Source organism: Canis lupus, chromosome 1 (assembly GCF_011100685.1).
Source record: "Canis lupus familiaris isolate Mischka breed German Shepherd chromosome 1, alternate assembly UU_Cfam_GSD_1.0, whole genome shotgun sequence".
In the NCBI taxonomy this organism is placed as follows: domain Eukaryota; kingdom Metazoa; phylum Chordata; class Mammalia; order Carnivora; family Canidae; genus Canis; species Canis lupus.
The window spans coordinates 102,362,493-102,381,622 of NC_049222.1; the positions used below are offsets into that span (position 1 = coordinate 102,362,493).

The 19,130-nt window shown below is 41.7% G+C and overlaps 1 protein-coding gene across 5 annotated transcripts in view; it reads right to left on the reverse strand.

Moving 5' to 3' along the window:
* Positions 1-19,130, reverse strand: part of ZNF667 (zinc finger protein 667) — a 27,330-nt gene continuing 8,200 nt past the window's right edge. For all 5 annotated transcript variants that reach the window (XM_038527617.1, XM_038527615.1, XM_038527613.1 and 2 more), the window contains 4 exons: positions 11,454-11,545; positions 9,569-9,695; positions 8,981-9,073; positions 1-2,340 (listed from right to left, as the gene is read on the reverse strand). In XM_038527617.1, the coding sequence (XP_038383545.1) occupies positions 761-2,340; positions 8,981-9,073; positions 9,569-9,695; positions 11,454-11,486 (1,833 nt within the window). In that variant the 5' untranslated portion in view covers positions 11,487-11,545 and the 3' untranslated portion in view covers positions 1-760. The remainder of the gene's footprint in view (positions 2,341-8,980; positions 9,074-9,568; positions 9,696-11,453; positions 11,546-19,130) is intronic.

The window sequence follows — 19,130 nt, forward strand, 5'->3', positions numbered from 1 at the left end:
TTCTTACATGAAAATACCAATGTTTATTCATATAAATATAAACACATTTATTTTCAAACAAAACAGTAACAAATAATTTTTCCCTGCTTTTAAGTTCTCATTCTTCAGTATATCCTGGTTTCCTTTCCCAATAGCCCATCACAGGCTTGTTAGATTTTACACACAACGAACATCATATATCTTCATATGGAAACAATATGGTAATGATTCACACATTTATGAGTGAAACCTTTATCTACTTCAAGACTCACTCTTTTTTCTCAGCCATAATTTTCTGTCAGCTGGAAGCAGCACACTGGTTTGCCCAAGAAATCTCTTATATGTGATAGTTCCAGTCCTAAGGGACAACCTCAAACTCTTTCTTCATGTGACCTTAAACCAGGCTCAAAGACCCATCTACAAATACGGACTTAGCAGATGTACCTTGTTTTATGTGACTAATGAAATACCTTTAAATTACAATGGAAATAAAACATCAGTAATTCTTATCAAGTGAAGAGTGGTCTTCATTAAAAATGAGTGCTCCAACTGTCTGACCTTACTACTTTCAACTTAAGATCTATGATAAAGTCACTGCCTCACTGATTACAAATCATCTGGTCAAAGTCACCAGTGACTTTTGTTCTTTGGCTTTCAAAATGAGGCACATTATCAAGTGGTCCCATTTTTACAAAATTTATCTTATAGACAAATGCATTTTCCATGCCTTGGTCTCTGCTACTTTGACAGCCTCACTCTATGCTTTCACATATTAAAAAACTTAGGCTTTTTCTTCAGAATGTGTATTCTGATGTCGGATCAGGGATGAACTCCGACTATATGCCTTCCCACATTTACTACATTCATATGGTTTCTCTGAAGAATGACTTCTCTGATGCCGAATAAGATCCGAGCCACTGCTAAATGCCTTCCCACATTCATTACATTCATATGGTTTCTCTCCAGTATGACTTCTTTCATGTAGAATAAGGGATGTGCGTTGACTAAAGGCCTTCCCACATGTTTTGCACATATATGGTTTTTCTCCAGTGTGAATTCTTTCATGTTGGGCAAGGTGTGCACTCTGGCTGAAGGCCTTCCCACATTGATCACATTCATAGGGTCTGTCTTCAGTATGAATTCTCTTATGTCGAGTAAGAGATATTCGATGACTAAAGGCTTTTCCACATTCCTCACACTGATAGGGTTTTTCTCCAGTATGAATTCTCTGATGTTCAATAAGAAATGACTGACGGCCAAAAACTTTACTACATTTATTGCATTTGAAGGGTTTCTCTTCAGAATGAATATTCTGATGTATTTTAAGGTTGGCAGTTCCAGAAAACATCTTCCCACATTCCTTACATTCAAACAATTTCTTTTTCCTTGTATGAACTTTCTGATGTAGAATAAGGGATGAATGCCGATTACAAACCTTCTCACATTTACTGCATCTATACAGTTTCTCTCCATTATGAATTCTTAGATGTAGAATTAGAGTTGAATGCCGCCTGAAGACCTTCTCACATTTATCACATTTGTAGGGTTTCTTTGACATGTGACATCTCTGATGAAGCATAATGGATGAAATCCTATTAAAGGATTTTCCACATTCTCTGCATTTATAAGGATTCTCTAAATGATAAATTTTCTGCTGTGGAATCAGACTTATAGCCTTCTTACTTTCATGGGTTTTCTCTCCAGTATGAATTCTTTTATGTATAACAAGGGCTGATTTCTTATTGAAGCCTCTCCCACATTTATTGCATTTGTGTATTTTCTTTCCACTGTGAATTTTCCTATGTAGTAAAAGGGATGACATCCGAATGAAGTCTTTCCCACACTTTCCACACTGGTGGATGTTCTCAACAAAATTAATTTTCTGGCCCACAGTGAGAGGTGGGCACTGACTCAAAGGCTTCCCACAGTCTAAAGTTTCCTTTCCATTATGAACTTTCCCATGTAGAATAAGAGATGTTCTTTGAATGAAGCTTTCTCCACACTTATCACATTCATAGCTTTTCCTTCCATTGTGAATTTTCTGATGAAGAATGAGGGAGGAGATCTGCCTGAAAGCTTTTCTACAATTGCTGCATTCATAAGGCTTCTCTCCAGTATGAGATTTCTGATGAAGTTGAAGGGATAAACTCTGACCAAAGGTTTTCCCACAGTCACTACATTTTAAAGATTTCTTCCCTGAATGCACCTTCTTGGGTTTTATCGGGACTGAACTTTTCTTGCAGCTTCTCTTTCCTGTGGGAATGTTTTGTGATGCAGACACTTGTTTCTGATAGATACTTTGCCCAGATTTGATGCCCAGATTTGGAGGTAACTTCTTGGTCTCACATTTAAACCCTGAGTCTGAAAGATAGCAAGAAATTCAGTATTTGTTTTTCTATGCTGAAAACTGAAGTTTCTGTGCAGTCATTATCAATGATAATAATAATAACCATTACCATACATAATAACAATAACGACAGTCAGTATAATTTTATCATAGTAAGGACTTTATAGAAATATTTAATAATTAGAATTTAAGAAATCTTGGCAGCCCCGGTGGCTCAGTGGTTTAGTGCCGCCTTCAGCCCAGGATGTGATCCTGGAGAACCGGAAGCAAGGCCCACGTCAGGTTCCCTGCATGGAGCCTGCTTCTCTCTCTCTCTCATGAATAGATAAAATCTTAAAAAAAAAAAATAAAAATAAAAAAAATACAGGCATACCAAAAGGCAAAAAACACAATTTGAAAAGACAGAGCAAGCATCAAAACCAGACTCAGATATGGCAGGGATGCTGGAATTACCAGACCAGAAATTTAAAACTAATATGTTAAGAGCTCTAATAGATAAAGTACACAGCATATTAGAACAGATGGGCAATGTAAGCAAGAGATGGAAACCTAAGAATCAAAACAAAACATTAGATAAAAGACACTAACAGAAATAAAGAAATGCCTTGAATGGCCTTATTAGTAGATTCCACATAGCTGAAGAAAAATTCTGTGGGCTAAAGGATTCAATCAACAGAATCCTTATGAAAACCAGAAAGCAGGGGCGCCTGGATGGCTCAGTCAGTTAAGCGTCTACCTTCAGCTCAGCTAGTGATCCCAGGGTCCTGGGATGGAGCCCCACATCCAGCTCCGAGCTCAGTAGGGACCCTGTTTCTCCCTCTCCCCTTGCCCCTCCCCCCTACTCATGCTTGGTCTCTTTCTCTTTTTCTCTCTCAAATAAAATCTTTTTTCGGGATCCCTGGGTGGCGCAGTGGTTTAGCGCCGGCCTTTGGCCCAGGGCGCGATCCTGGAGACCCGGGATCGAATCCCACGTCGGGCTCCTGGTGCATGGAGCCTGCTTCTCCCTCTGCCTGTGTCTCTGCCTCTCTCCCTCTCTCTCTGTGTGTGTGACTATCGTTAAAAAAAAAAAAAAAAAAATCTTTTTTCAATGATTTTATTTATTTATGAGAGAGGCAGAGACATAGGCAGAGGGAAAATCAGGCTCCCTGCAGGGAGTATTTGTTGCCAGTAGCCCTGCCTTGCAAGAAATGTTAAAAGAGGTCTGTTAGAAGGAAACTAATACATCAGAAACTTGGATCTATATAGAGAAGGGAAAAGCAATAAAGAAAGAATAAGTAGGGATGCCTGGGTGGCTCAGTGGTTAAGCATCTGCCTTCGGCCTAGGGCATGATCCTGGAGTCCCAGGATCAAGTCCCACATCAGGCTCCCTGCGTGGAACCTGCTTCTTTCTCTGCCTCTCTGTGTCTCTAATGAATACATAAATAATGGGAGGGAGGGAGGGAGGGAGGGAGGGAGGGAGGGAGGGAGGGGAGGGGGAAAGAAAGAAAGAAAGAAAGAAGAAAACATACCTATCACGACCTCAAATCACCATCCCACCTCCTCCTCCCTCGCCTCCCCGCCCCCTACCCTCCCGCCCCTCCTCCCCACCCCTCCACTCACTCCTCCCTCCCATCCCCTCCCCCTCCCCACGCCCTAACGCAACAGCACCGAAAACTAAGGCAAAAAAACCATTTTTCTTCTTAATTGACTTAACAGTTTGTTCAAAATAACAGCAACAATGTATTCAATTGTGTATGCTTATATATTTATTTGATGTATACACGTAAATATATATATATATATATATGCTTGCTTACATGTATTTTATATATAAATTAAGTGAATGATAGCAGTGATACAGGTGAGGAAGGAATCAGCATTATTTTGTTATTGTAAGGTACTCACACTACCCATAAAGTGGTATAGTGTTATCTGAAAGTGGACTTGGATTAGCTGCAAACATATAGTGTAAATTCTAGGGCAACCATGTAAAAAAAAAAGTATGTGCGCATACACACACACACACACACACACACACATATGATATAAGGAAGAACAGAAAATAGAATCATATAAATCTTCTTTTAAAACCACAAACAAAAAAGTAAAATCACAATAACCAGAAAAAGAGTGGAAGACAAACAAAAACAGGAATAAAGACATCAAATAAAATATTTACTTTATATATAGTAAATATCATCCAAATATATCAATAATCACTTTGAATGTCAATCAAAAGCCTAAACCAATCAAAAGAGATTGAATTTGATTTTATTCAGAGTGAATTAAGAACCATGGCCCAAGTATGTGTTGTCTCTAAGAAACTCATGCTAGATATAAAGACACAGATTAAAAGTAAATGCAGAAAAATAGACCATGCTAACAAGAGAACAGGAGTAACTCTATTAATTCTGGACAGAGCAGACTTTTAAAAGCACAGAAGTTACCATGGGAAAAAAAAAAAAAAAAAAAAAAAGAAGTTACCATGGATAAAATGAGGCATTACATAATGACAAAGGAATCAATTCTTCAGAAGCTATAAATTCTTAATGGGTATATGTCAAGCAACAAAACATGAAATAATAAGAGACAAAAACTGATAAAACCGCAAGGAGAAATATATGAATCCACTATCATATTTAAGACACTTCAACATCCCTCTCTCATAAATGAACAGATCCAGGAAGCAGAAAATCAGTTAGTAGAACTCAACCATACCTTCTTTCAACTGGATATAACTGACATCTATAGACTATTTCATCCAACAATCGCAGAGGTCACATCGTTCTCAAGCTCACATATAACATTCACTAAGTGGACCACATTCTGGGCCTTAAAAACACACCTTAACAAATAATAGAAATCACACAATGCTCTCAGACCACAGTGAAATTAAACTAGAAATCAGTTAACAAAAGATGACTGGAGGGGTATCTGGGTGGCTGAGTCAGTCAAGTGTCTGCCTTTTGCTCAGGTCATGACCTGGGTCCTGGGATTGAGCCCCACATTGGGCTCCCTGCTCAGCAAGGAGTCTGCTTCTCCCTCCCTCTGCCTCTCCCCCTACTTGTGCACGCTCTCTCTCTCCTATTTAAATAAATAAATAAAATCCTTAAAAAAAAGATCAATCACTAGAAAATCCCTAGCTACTTGAAAGTTAAATAGTACATTTCTAAATAAGTGTGAAATCACAAAAGAAATTTTTAAATATTTTAAACGCAATGAAAATAAAACATAACATCAGAATTTGTGGGATGCATCGGAACCAGTGCTTATAGACAAGTCTGTAGCACTATATGCATGTTAAAAAGGAACAAAGATCTAAAATTGGTAATCTAAGATCCCCTCTTAGGAAATCAGAAAAAGCTAATTAAATCCAAAATAAGCAGAAAAAATAAACTGAAATCACTGAAATTGAAAACAAGAAATAGAAAAGTACAACAAAATCAAAAGCTGGTTCTTTCAAAGTCATTAAAGTTGATAAGCTAGGGATCCCTGGGTGGCGCAGCTGTTTGGCGCCTGCCTTTGGCCCAGGGCGCGATCTTGGAGACCCGGGATCGAATCCCACGTCGGGCTCCCAGTGCATGGAGCCTGCTTCTCCCTCTGCCTGTGTCTCTGCCTCTCTCTCTCTCTCTCTGTGTGTGACTATCATAAATAAATAAAAAAAAATTAAAAAAAAAAAAAGTTGATAAGCTAAGAAAAAAGAGAATTCTGACACAAATTATTGTTAGAAATAAAAATTAGGACAGAAATATGTATTTCATGGAAATTAAAAGAATAAAGGAAAATTACAATTTCTTTGCCCATAAATCTGAAAATCTAGATGAAAGAAAACACTTTGTTGAACAGTCTTCCAAAAGTCACATGATAGACAATGTGAATAGGCCTTATGTATCCAAGAAATTAAACCAATAATCAATAACTTCCAAAACAGAAAGCACCAGGCCTAGATTCATCTGCTAGTAAATTCTACCAAAAATTTAAATAAGAAACCATACCAATTTTTTATCATCTTTTTCAGAGGATAGAAGCAGAGAGAATACTTGCTAATTCATTATATGAGGCCACCATTACCTTAATACCAAAATCAGACAAAGACAACACAAGAAAAGGAAACTACAGGCCAATATCTCTGATGAATTTTTTTTCCTCTTTTTTTTTTTTTTAAATTTTTTATTTATTTATGATAGTCACAGAGAGAGAGAGAGAGAGAGAGGAGGAGACACAGGCAGAGGGAGAAGCAGGCTCCATGCACCAGGAGCCCGATATGGGATTCGATCCCGGGTCTCCAGGATCCCGCCCTGGGCCAAAGGCAGGCGCCAAATAGCTGCGCCACCCAGGGATCCCTGAATTTTTTTTTTAAAGATTTTATTTATTTATTCATGAGAGACACAGAGAGAGAGAGAAAGAGAGAGGCAGAGACACAGGCAGAGGAGAAGCAGGCTCCATGCAGGGAGCCTGACATGGGACTCAATCCTGAGTCTCCAGGGTCACACCCTGGGCTGAAGGCGGCGCTAAACCACTGAGCCACCAGAGCTGCCCAACAGCCCTATTTTTAAAACTGGGCAAAGCACTTGAATAGACACTTCTCCAAGGAAGATAGACACATGGCCAATAAACATATGTAAATATGCTCAATATCATTAATCATTAGGGAAATACAAATCAAACCCACAATATCATCTCACATCCATAAGGATGGCCACTATAAAAAAAAAAAAAAAGACAACTTGACAAGAAGTCGAAACACTTGTATACTCTTGGTGGAAACGACAAATGGAAAACAGTATGGAGGTTCCATAGATAATAAAAAACAGAACTATCATATGATCCAGCAGTCCCACCTCTGGATATATATCCAGAAAAACTGAAATTAGGATCTTAAATACATCTGTACTCCCATGTTGATTATTGCATTATTCATAGCAGCCAAGAAGCAAAACAACCCAAATATCTATTGATAGATAAGGAAAATATGATATATACAATGAAATATTATGCAGCCTTAAAAAAAAATCCTGGCACATGCTACAACATGGATGAACCTCAAGGAACGAGCACTCAGGAAAAAAAAAAGATTACAAAAGGACAAATACTCGCTGGAGTGGGGGAGAGTAGAGGGGGGATGGGGTAAGTGGATGATGGACATTAAGTAGGGCATGTAATGATTGCTGGATATTATATAAGACTGTTAAATTACTGATCTCTACCTCTGAAACCAGTAATACATTATATGTTAATTACCTGAATTATATTGAAAAAAAGGGGACAAATACTCTTTGATTCCTTTCATATAAAGTATCCATGGGTAATCAAAATCAGAGAAATACAAAGAAAGGTGGTTAACAAGGACCAGGTGGAAGAGAGGAGGAATATTAGTGTTTAGTGAGTGTAATTTCATAAGTTATGACAAGGTGGAAGAGTTCTGGATATCTGTTGCACACTTAATTATACATTTAAAAATGGTTAAGATGATAAATTCAATGTTATGAATTTTTTACAATTAAAAAAATTCAGGGGTGCCTAGGTGGCTCAGTCTGTTAAGTGTCTAGCTCTTTTGATCTCAGGGTTCTAAAATCAAGCCACTAGGTGTGGACCCCACTTAAAAAACAAACAAAACAAGGGATCCCTGGGTGGCGCAGCGGTTTGGCGCCTGCCTTTGGCCCAGGGCGCGATCCTGGAGACCCGGGATCGAATCCCACGTCAGGCTCCCGGTACATGGAGCCTGCTTCTCCCTCTGCCTGTGTCTCTGCTTCTCTCTCTCTCTCTCTCTGTGACTATCAAAAATAAATTTAAAAATGTAAAAAAAACAAAAAAACAAAACAAAAAAAAAACACAAAACAACAACAACAAAAAAAAACCACTCGTAGGGATCCCTGGGTGGCTCAGCAGTTTAGCACCTGCCTTCTGCCGGGGCGTGATCCTGGAGTCCCAGAATCGAGTCCCACGTCAGGATCCTTGCATGGGGCCTGCTTCTCGCTCTGCCTCTCTCTGTGTGTCTCATGAATAAATAAAATCTTAAAAAAACAAAACAAAACAAAAAAACACTCATAGAACTGTTAAGTAAGTAAGTAAAATAAAGAGAAATCTATCAGAAAAGGGAATGAGTTCTTGGAAAGTAGTCAAAATGAACAGTAATGGAAAATATTTTCATTTTTTTTTTAAAGAATGAAGAAAATGATGCATGTTTGAACATTATCAATGCTATCATGAGAGAATTGGAATATGCTTTCTCTGAAGGAAAATGCTGAAGCAGGGAATATGATAGGTACATCATAAGGGCATTAAGAGCTGAGCTTCTGAGACAAGAAGCTGGGGTTCAAACCTAGCTCTGCTGCCACTTCCTATCTGGGTTACCTTAGACAAGTTATTGAACTCTGATTTTTGGTGTCCTCATATACAAAACAGGAATAATAATAGTACCTACCTTATAGGACTGGGAGGAACCTGTACTTAGAAGTTTGTCTGGTACCTAGTAGAGGGTTTATTAAATGTTGGTTATTTTCCTTCTAGGAGCTCACACTGAAAGAGACCAGAATTTTCATCACAGGCCTGTGGCCTTTAAGGCAGGGAAAGCGGCAGCTTGCAAACATCTTTAAGAGGTTGCCTTCTCAAGATAGAGAGTGCTCTTAGAAACAAACAATAGCAACATGTAAACCTTGGTTCTCTGTCACTCACCCAAGCCCCGGCGTTTCCTCACTGGCTCCACCACCCAAGGTGCTTTCCCTTTCTCCAATAAGGTGATCACATTTGGCCTCCGAAAGGAAAGTCCTGCATTCAGGAAAAACAACAGAACTGAACATGATATGCATGCCACAGAGCCAAGCCCCATGTCAACGGGAATGAGGGTTTATGAGCACAAAGGGAGTACAAAGGGTATGAAGGGCAGGCAGTGGAGGAGGAAGATGAAAGTTCAATTACAGTGCGCTGAATTGTTCATTTCTAACTCTACAATTGCTCATTTCTAACTCTACAAACCAACTATTCTCTTGAAAAATCAGACCACAGGGGCACCTGGGAGGCTCAGTGGCTGAGCATCTGCCTTTGGCTCAGGTTGTGATCCTGGGGTCCTGGAATCAAGTCCTGCATCGGGCTCCCCGCAGGGAGCCTAATTCTCCCTCTGCCTATGTCTCTGCCTCTCTCTCTCTGTGTCTCTCATGAATAAATAAAATATTTAAACAAAGCTGCAGTGGCTTCTATTTTCCTAACTAGGCTGATTTCTGTCCCACAAAGGGTTGGTTGTGGATTACGGAGAGAGAGCCTTACCGAGAGAGACCAGGTTCTGGTAGTTCTCCAACATGACATCTTCATACAGATCCTTCTGAATGGGGCTCAGCCATTCCCACTCCTCCTGGGAGAAGTAGATGGCCAAATCCCCAAATGTCACTGGCACCTGAAATAGAAGATCACATGTCTTTTCACCACAGGCTTACTTTCCCTCGGCTGGAGACAACAAGGAACTTGTCCCAAATACCAGAAATCTATGGTGCCAGGAATCTCTTCAGAAACATTTGAGGTTCTGAGGCCAGGACAAACAGGTATATAAAATAAAATAAATACAACACAATACGATATGATATAGCTATTAATTAAGGACAATGTCCCATAGAAAGCATTATCAACTTGGATTTACTGGGCATTGACAAAAGCCATTTTTCTAAGCACTCTACAGGTACTGACTCATGTGAGCCAGTGACCTGGCTGGGGCACTGCTAAGAGAATCACAGTAATGTTACAGATGAGGAAATGAGATGCCCAGAGAGGGGAAATGATGTACGGAAAGTCCACAACTAGTGAATGGAGGAGCTAGAGTTCAATCTGGGCAGCCCGACTTCTGATTCATGCTTAAGTTCATACTCTCTAAAGAGCACGTGACTCAACTACACAGGGCCAAAGGTTCTTTGTAGATGTAATTAAGGTTACTGATCACTTGACATTAAATGGGAAGATTATCCTAGATTTTGTAGGTGGGTGATGTAATCACAGAAGCCCGTAACAGTGGAAAAATTTTCCCCTACTGGAAGAGGAGAGTGGAAAGAGAAGTCAAGATATTGGAAGCCTGAAAAAAAAAAAAAGATATTGGAAGCCTGATTTGACCTGCTACTGCTGGATTGAAGATGGAAGAGGGCCACATGGAAAGCAGAAGAAACTGAATATGCTAATAAACAGTTTAGAAGAGCCTCAGATGGGGATCCCTGGGTGGCTCAGCGGTTTAGCGCCTGCCTTCGGCCCAGGGCGTAATCCTGGAGTCCCAAGATCGAGTCCCACATCGTGCTCCCTGGATGGAGCCCACTTCTCCCTCTGCCTGTGTCTCTGCTTCTCTCTCTCTCTCTGTGTCTCTCATGAATGAATTTAAAAGACTTTAAAAAAAAAAAGAAAGAAAGAGCCTCAGACGTGACCACACACCCAGCTAATACCTTTTTTCAGCCTTGTGAGACCCAAAGCAGAGGACCCAGCCATGCACTGTGCCTGATTCTGACCCACGAACTATGAGCCATAAATACATGCTGTTCTGAGCAGCCAAGTTTGTGGAAATTTGTTATAGCAGTGACAGGGAACACATAACTTAAGAGGACAAAACTGTTTGGTACAGAAATTGTGTTCAAGATATTTATTTTAGAAAATCACTTCATCATCTAAAGTGGTGACGCAGGTTTTTTAACAGAAGGTTGACTCACTGGCCTGGTTCCAATTAACCCAACCTAAATACAGGGTTATATGGGTCTCTTAAAAAACCAAATTTCCTTCTTGTAAATATGCGTTGTACAAGTAAAAATAGAGACATTGACAGATTAACTTTAGAGCACAACCTCAAGTCCTCCTCTGCCTCAGCAGATCCCATGTAGGCACTCACGTCTACCTTGAGAAATCACAGTGGCTCTCCTCTTCCTTCTAGGGAGCAGCCCAGTCAAACACTCTGGAGATACTAAACAAATAGGTCAGTGGCCATGTGCACACAGAAAAAAAGGAGAGAGCGCTGAGTGGTTACATGGGTTCCTAGAGTTCTTCTCATGTTCCTACCTTTCACGGTGATGGGAGGAAACAGACCAGGTCTTGGATGGGATTCCGTCAGGCAGAATTTCCATGGAAAGAAAGCAATGGCCCCTATCTTACAAGATGGAACTTCCTTCCAAGAAGAATCACTATTTACCTTGGACTTGGACTTCCCTCGTGCAGCAGGCATCCTTTCCTCCCCCTTGAGAGTCCAAACTTGAAGAAGGGCAGAGTGCTGAGAAGGTGGGGCTGTGGGAGAAGAGAAGTCATGAGGATGACAGGGCCTTTTAGGTGGTCCTGGAGTCTCTAGGATAATAATCCCCTGCTCCTTCATCCTGGTCACACATGCACATGCATGCACACATACACACAGGTACACAGATACACATCGAGAAAGGTCAGGACATCTGCAACATTTCTGCCCCTTCTCAGGGTCAGGAAGGGGCAATGGCCAATGTTATCTGCTCCCAAGATCACAAAAGGCTCTAGATCAGGCGGCAAATGAAACATGAAGACACCTATTCATCCATTTGACAAGCATTTGTTGTGTCTACTATGTGCCAGGTAATGTCCCAGGTGCTGGGCAAAGAGCAGATTTACCACAAAGAAGGACCAGCAACCCTGTACCTTACATCCCAACAGGGATAGCAAGTTTATATAGAAAAAGTGTCAGTTATGGGATCCCTGGGTTGCTCAGCGGTTTTGCACCGCCTTCGGCCCAGGGCATGATCCTGGAGTCCCAGTATTGGGTCCCACATCGCGCTGTCTGCATGGAGCTTGCTTCTCCCTCTGCCTTTGTCTCTGCCTCTCTCTCTCTCTCTCTCTCTCGAATAAAAATCTTAAAAAAAAAGGGGGGGGGTCAGCTGAGATCACTGCTTAAAAAAAAAAAAAAGGATCAGAGCAGAGGGTGGAATGATGGGATGGTTGAGGGAGGCCTCTCAGAGGATGCAACATTGAGTTCAGGTTTGAATGTAGTGCAAGTATGAGGCACTTGGGGAAAAGCATTCTGGGTAGAGGTACAAAAGGTACAAAGACCCTGCAGCAGGTGTGTGCTTGGTATATGGATAGAGTGAATGGTGTGCTGAAGTAGAACAAGTAAGGTGGGGAGTGGTGGTCTGTGAGATGGCTTAAATCAGGAGGGCCACATCATGAAGGGGGTCACGAGCAGTTTGGAACTGAACCTAAGTGTGATAAGACATCACTGAGGGAGCAGGAGTCTGAGGAGTGACATACCTACCTGACTTGACATTTAATAAAATTTGTTGGGCGGCTATGTGGTGAATAAAATGTGTATGACTGATAAGAAGTGGAGGGGATGCGAGAGCTGAAGAGGGAACTCACTAGGCAGGTATGTGTAAATCCAGCAGGGAAATTCAGTGGGGTGGATTAGGCCCCTCTATCACTGAGTCACTCTGCACGTATGCTGCTCTATATGCATGCCATTAGCTACAGGTGACAAGTGAGTTCTGGAAATAGGGCTAGCGCAACTGAGTGTCTAGTGTTATTTAGCTTCAACTGATTTATTACTAAAGTCATAATTTGGGATGCCTGGGTGGCTCAGCAGTTGAGTGTCTGCCTTCAGCCCCAGGGATGATCCTGGGGTCCTGGGATCGAGTCCCACATCAGGCTCTCTGCATGGAGCCTGCTTCTCTCTCTGCCTATGTCTCTGTCTCTCTCTCATGAATAAAATAAAACCTTAAAAAAAAGACATAATTAAATATTAAAATCAGTGAATTGTTTTATTAACCTAAATTAAAAACTAATCCTTGATTTAGTTAATGTAAAACTTTGAAGAATATTTGAAACAACTGAGTTTGTGAATCTACTTTTCCAATGATAAGTTTTATGAAATTTAAATATAGATCAAGGGATGCCTGGGTGGCTCAGTTGTTGCTTAAGGGTCTGCCTTTGGCTCAGGTCATGATCCCCAGGTCCTGGTATCGAGGCCTGAGTCAGGCTCTCTGCTCAGCAAGAAGTCTGTTTCTCCTTCTCCCTTTGCTGCTCTCCCTGCTTGTGCTGTCAGATAAATAAATAAAATCTTCAAGAAATGAAGAGATTTAATAAAGCGTCTGAACTGAGGTGTACTACACGTGCAAAACACAGATTTAAAAAACTTAGTATGAAAAAAATATAGGGCAGCCCCGGTGGCGCAGCGGTTTAGCGCCGCCTGCAGCCTGGGGTGTGATCCTGGAGATCGGGGATCGAGTCCCACGTCAGGTTCCCTGCATGGAGCCTGCTTCTCCCTCTGCCTGTGTCCCAGCCATTCTCTCTCTCTCTCTCTCTCTCTCTCTTTCTCTCATTCAATAAATAAATAAAATCTAAAAAAAAAAAAAAAAAAAAAGATTTAAAAAAAAAATATAAAATACCTAATTGATAATTGTTTATACTGACCATAAGCTGGTATTTAGGATACACTAAATTAAATAAAATGTGCTGAAATTAACTGCAATGATTGTTATTTTCACTTTTTTCAATACAGCTGCTAGAAATTTAAAATCTATGTCTTGCATTACACTTCCACAGGACCACACTGCTTTATACTAGAGTCTACACCATTCTATTGCTGCATTTTCTTCACACCACAACCTGCCTCCCGAGAAAGGCTTATTTACATTTTTGTTTGTGTGGGACAATCTCCCACACCTTGACAGGGGCTTCATGAAAGCAAGCACTTTTAGACTGTTTCACTGTTCTCCTGGGAATTGAGAATGTGCCTGGCACAGTGCAGTGCTCAAGAAATACTGGCTGACTGAATCAACAACAGTCCAGAATGCTTCCTGGCATGCTGAAATTGGGGTGGAGTGTAACCACATTTTATGCCAATATCATCTTACAGAGAAACACTTTTGCTGACAGTCACTCCAAGCTCTCTAAACTTGTCTTTTGGAAAAGGTCAGGGTCTAGAAAAGGCAGAAATCGGAGTATACTTTATATATTCCCTTTTGAAAAAATTTGAAATCTAGAGAAAAGAACAGTATAATGAACACCTCATTACCTTTCACCAAATGTTAATATTTTCCTTTTTTCTGAAATCATTTCAAAGTTATAGACATGATCAAAGTTCATGCCTAAATGGCTCAGCACATACCTCTAAAGAATGCCTTCAACCCACTCCAGTGCTAACAATAGTAAATATTTCATAAAAAATTTTTGGTGACTTTTCTATGAAAAAGGTATATAGCAGCACAGTCTGGAAAATGGAAATATGAATGCTTCTCTCTACAGCTGTTCTTTTTTTCTCCCTTAAGGGTGCAGTTAGGGAGGATATATGAAACCCAAAGTCATAACTGAGTTCAGAATTTGAGGGACGCCTGGGTGGCTCAGCAGTTGAGCATCTGCCTTCAGCTCAGGGCGTGATCCTGGAGTTCCAGGATCGAGTCCCACGTCAGGCTCCCTGTACGGTGGCTGCTCCTCCCTCTACCTATGTCTCTGCCTTCTGTGTCTCTCATAAATAAACAAATCTTTTTAAAAAGAAAAAAGTTTGGAGATTGATAATGGGTATGTTTTGATTCAAAATGCAAGTCCTAAAATGACCTTTTACTATACAAAGGAACCCAGCCAGAAGAACATTTGGTTTATCATGCTTCTCTCTTTACAAAGAGAAAAGCAAAGTAATAATACTAAGATTAATACTAAAATGAATAAATACCGAGTGCTTAAACATGCTAGGTACCACTTTATGAAGGTAACAATTGAATCTTCACTCCTACCCTGGTGGGGCAGGTACTCTCACTGACACCATTTCCAGATGAGTAATATAAAGCACAGAGAAGTAGGGATCACTTGCCCAAGGCTATAGGGCAGGAAGTGGCAGAGCCCGTATTCAAGCTGATGTTGACCCAGATACCCTGATAACCCTCTGGGTCAGAGGTAAGGGCTGTATTAAACATACCACTTTTGATTTCGGCTCAGGTCATGATCCGAGAGTCCTGAGATGGAGCCCTGTGTTAGAATCCACATTCAGCAGGGAATCTGCTTGAGATGCTTTCCCCTCCCCCTGAGTTCTTGTGTACTTGCTCTCACTTCTAAAATAATCTTTATTATTTTTTAAAGATTTTATTTATTTATTCATGAGAGACACAGAGAGAGAAAGAGAGGCAGAGACACAGGCAGAGGAAGAAGCAGGCTCCCTGCAAGGAGCCCAATGTGGGACTTGATCCCGGATCCCGCCCTGGGTCCAAGGCAGAAGCTAAACCGCTAAGCCCCACAGGCATCCCAATAAATAATCTTTAAAAAATAAGTAAATAAACATATCACTCTGGAGTCCGACCACCTGGGTGTGATGACTATTTTCATTAGCTGTGTTACCATGGGCATGTTAGTTAACCTCTATGCCAGTTTCCTCCTCTATTAAATGAGAATACAGAACTACTGGAGTTGTTGTGAGGATTAATAGAAGTTAAACTCAGGTCCTCCATCTCTCTCCTTCCTTGTGCAGTCCTTCTTGCTGGCCTCAGAACGTGCTAGAACAGCCCGACCTCAGTTCCCCACTCCTTTTGCTCTATGCTCCAATCTCACTTCTCTGCCAGTTTTACTGTAACCTTTCTAATAACACTACAAACCTGCCTTCCACCCTCCTATCACTCCCAGTCTCCCTTGTCTAGCCTTGACTTCTCTTTTCTCCATAGCTCTCATCACTAATGCTCTAGGTTTAAGAGAATAAAAAAGATAATATAAAGAGTATATTGGTCTCTGCCCCCTTCCTTGGTAGCACAGAACTCCTAAAACCCTTGTAAATTCTTAAGTGATAAGAACACTAGAGGGATCCCTGGGTGGCGCAGCGGTTTGGCGCCTGCCTTTGGCCCGGGGCATGATCCTGGAGACCCGGGATCGAATCCCACGTCGGGCTCCCGGTGCATGGAGCCTGCTTCTCCCTCTGCCTGTGTCTCTGCCTCTCTCTCTCTCTCTGTGACTATCATGAATAAATAAATAAAAAAAAAATTTAAAAAAAAAAAAAAAAAAAAAAAAAAAAAAAAAAAAAAAAAAAAAAAAAAAAAAAGAACACTAGAAATGTCTGTTGTTCTAATGAAGTGACTCTGGGTGGTCTCCTGGACAGGGCCTGGTCACCAGAAAGACCAAGTCATGAGCAGAAGCTTGAAATTTTCAGGCTTACTCTGCCATCTTCCAAAAGAGAATCTGCAATTAATGTCTGATCATGCTTACAAAATGAAGCCTCCATAAAATTCCTACACAATGGGGTTTCGAGAACTTCCAGGCTGATAAAGACATCCACACTGGAGGGTAGCACAACCCAGTTCCACAGGGACAGAAACTCCTGCACTTGGTATCCTCCCAGACCTCATCTATGTAACTTACCTATGTAGCTCTTCATGAGACTGTTAATCTAGATTCTTCATTATAGCCTTTAATAAAAGGGCAAATGTTTCCGAGTTTGATGAGCTACTCTAACAAATCTTGAGAAGAAGGTCACAGGAACCTCTGATTTGTAGCAAAGTTGGACAGAAGGTGTGGGTAGCCTGGGGACCTACTATTGTGATTGGTCTGTGAAGTGGAAGGCCAATCTCAAGGACCTGAGTCATAAACCTGTGAGATCTGGCACTCTATCCAGGGAGATAGGGTCAGAATTAAGTTACACTGTAGGACAGCCAGTTGGTGCTGCAAAATTGCCTCACAGAAAAAATCCACACACCTGCGCCAGAAGTGTCATGCTGCAGCACTGTGAGAGTTAAGGACACACACACACACACACACACAGGGGAAGACTGAGTTCTTCCCAAAACACTATGTAACTTGTTTTTTCTGTTTGGTGCTACAGTCTGTCTCCAAGTGCCCTATATCAGTGCCTTCACTTCAAGAAGCCATCCTGGGATCCCTGGGTGGCGCAGCAGTTTGGCGCCTGCCTTTGGCCTAGGGCGCGATCCTGGAGACCCGGGATTGAATCCCACGTCGGGCTCCCGGTGCATGGAGCCTGCTTCTCCCTCTGCCTGTGTCTCTGCCTCTCTCTCTCTCTGTGTGTGACTATCATGAATAAATAAATAAAATCTTTAAAAAAAAAAAAAAAAAAAAAAAAGAAGCCATCCTGGCCCCATTGGTTGGGGCAGGGGGGCCTCTTCAACCTGGATGCAGTTCATTGTGTGGGATACCAATATCATGGTCAGTGCTCAAGTAAGGAGAGCTGTATTTATCATCACTGTTTTTGTTAGAGTGGGGGAGGGGCCAGTGTTATGGGCTGAGAGTCTGGAGAAGGCTGAATCACTGTGCTGTCCACTTGCTCTGGGGAAGTACTCAGGTGTGTATGTTGAATACACTCATCCCTGGGTGACATCACCACCTCCTAGTTAGTAAGTACAAGAATGTGGGATGTACTAAGTATTTTTTTAAAGATTTATTTATTTATTTATGATAGAGAGGGGCAGAGACACAGGAGGAGGGAGAAGCAGGCTCCACGCCGGGAGCCCGACGCGGGACTCGATCCCGGGACTCCAGGATCGCACCCTGGGCCAAAGGCAGGCGCTAAACTGCTGAGCCACCCAGGGATCCCCTGTACTAAATATTTTAAATGAATACATGAACTCTTTTCACCTTTAAAGCAAACTGAGGGGATCCCTGGGTGGCGCAGCGGTTTGGCGCCTGCCTTTGGCCCAGGGCGCGATCCTGGAGACCTGGGATCGAATCCCACGTCGGGCTCCCGGTACGTGGAGCCTGCTTCTCCCTCTGCCTGTGTCTCTGACTCTCTCTCTCTCTCTCTGTGACTATCATAAAAACAAACAAACAAACAAACAAACAAACAAACAAAAAAAAATAAAGCAAACTGACCACCTGGGGCTAACATTTTTCATTTTGAGAATGAAAACGGAAACCTCAACATGGGCCTGCTTATAGGTTTCAGCCCCTATCGACATGTAGCACAATCTGCCCTCCTGGTATGAGACAGGACTCTACACAGGAAGTACCCCCACTGTCCTCTATGGCAGGGTCTAAAAGACATCAGTACATAACCATGGTTATGAGACATAAACCATTGTTCTATCAGAATGGCCACAGGACTTGGGGAGATTTACAGCACAGGACATTAAGGTGAAGAGTTGTGGCTCAGTGACAGACTAAGTGGCCTGGCCTTCCATTCTGTGACTGTGCTAAGTAAGCAAGGCTGCCCTCCTCCAGAAAATGGAGCCAAAGGGGCCTACCCAGAGTCTTGTGATGCCTGAATTCTCTCTGCATTAGATTCCAAGGCAGGGGTATGCTGGGTGATCTGTAGCATCTGCTTAACTAGTATCTCCAAACTATAGAGGTAATGCCTAGTTCTGTGGTCTGGGCATAACCCAATGCAGCTTCTTCACTACAGAAAACTTCTGCTGGTTGGTTCTGTTTCATTTTGAAACATCCACATGCCTTTGGCATCCTGTATCTTAATAAATCTGAGCTTGTGTCAATATAAACATCATATTTTAAACTATTTATCAGATAAGTACATCCCATGGCTTTCGCTTTCCGATTCCTCAGGTAGAATAGATTATTGCAACAAATGGTACCCTGTCCGTCCTGTGATTTCTTGTAACTGTACTCAGCCATGCACCCCAATTAGAAAAGCACAATTCCTGCCCACAATTTTTTTTTTCTGAGGAACTCAGCACTGCTGGGGAGGAAAGAACGGCAGTTTGATATCAGATAATTCTGGATTCAAAACTTGCTTCTGGGGGATCCCTGGGTGGCGCAGCGGTTTGGCGCCTGCCTTTGGCCCAGGGCACGATCCTGGAGACCTGGGATCGAATCCCACATCGGGCTCCCGGTGCATGGAGCCTGCTTCTCCCTCTGGCTGTGTCTCTGCCCCTCTCTCTCTCTCTGTGACTATCATAAATAAATAAATTTTTAA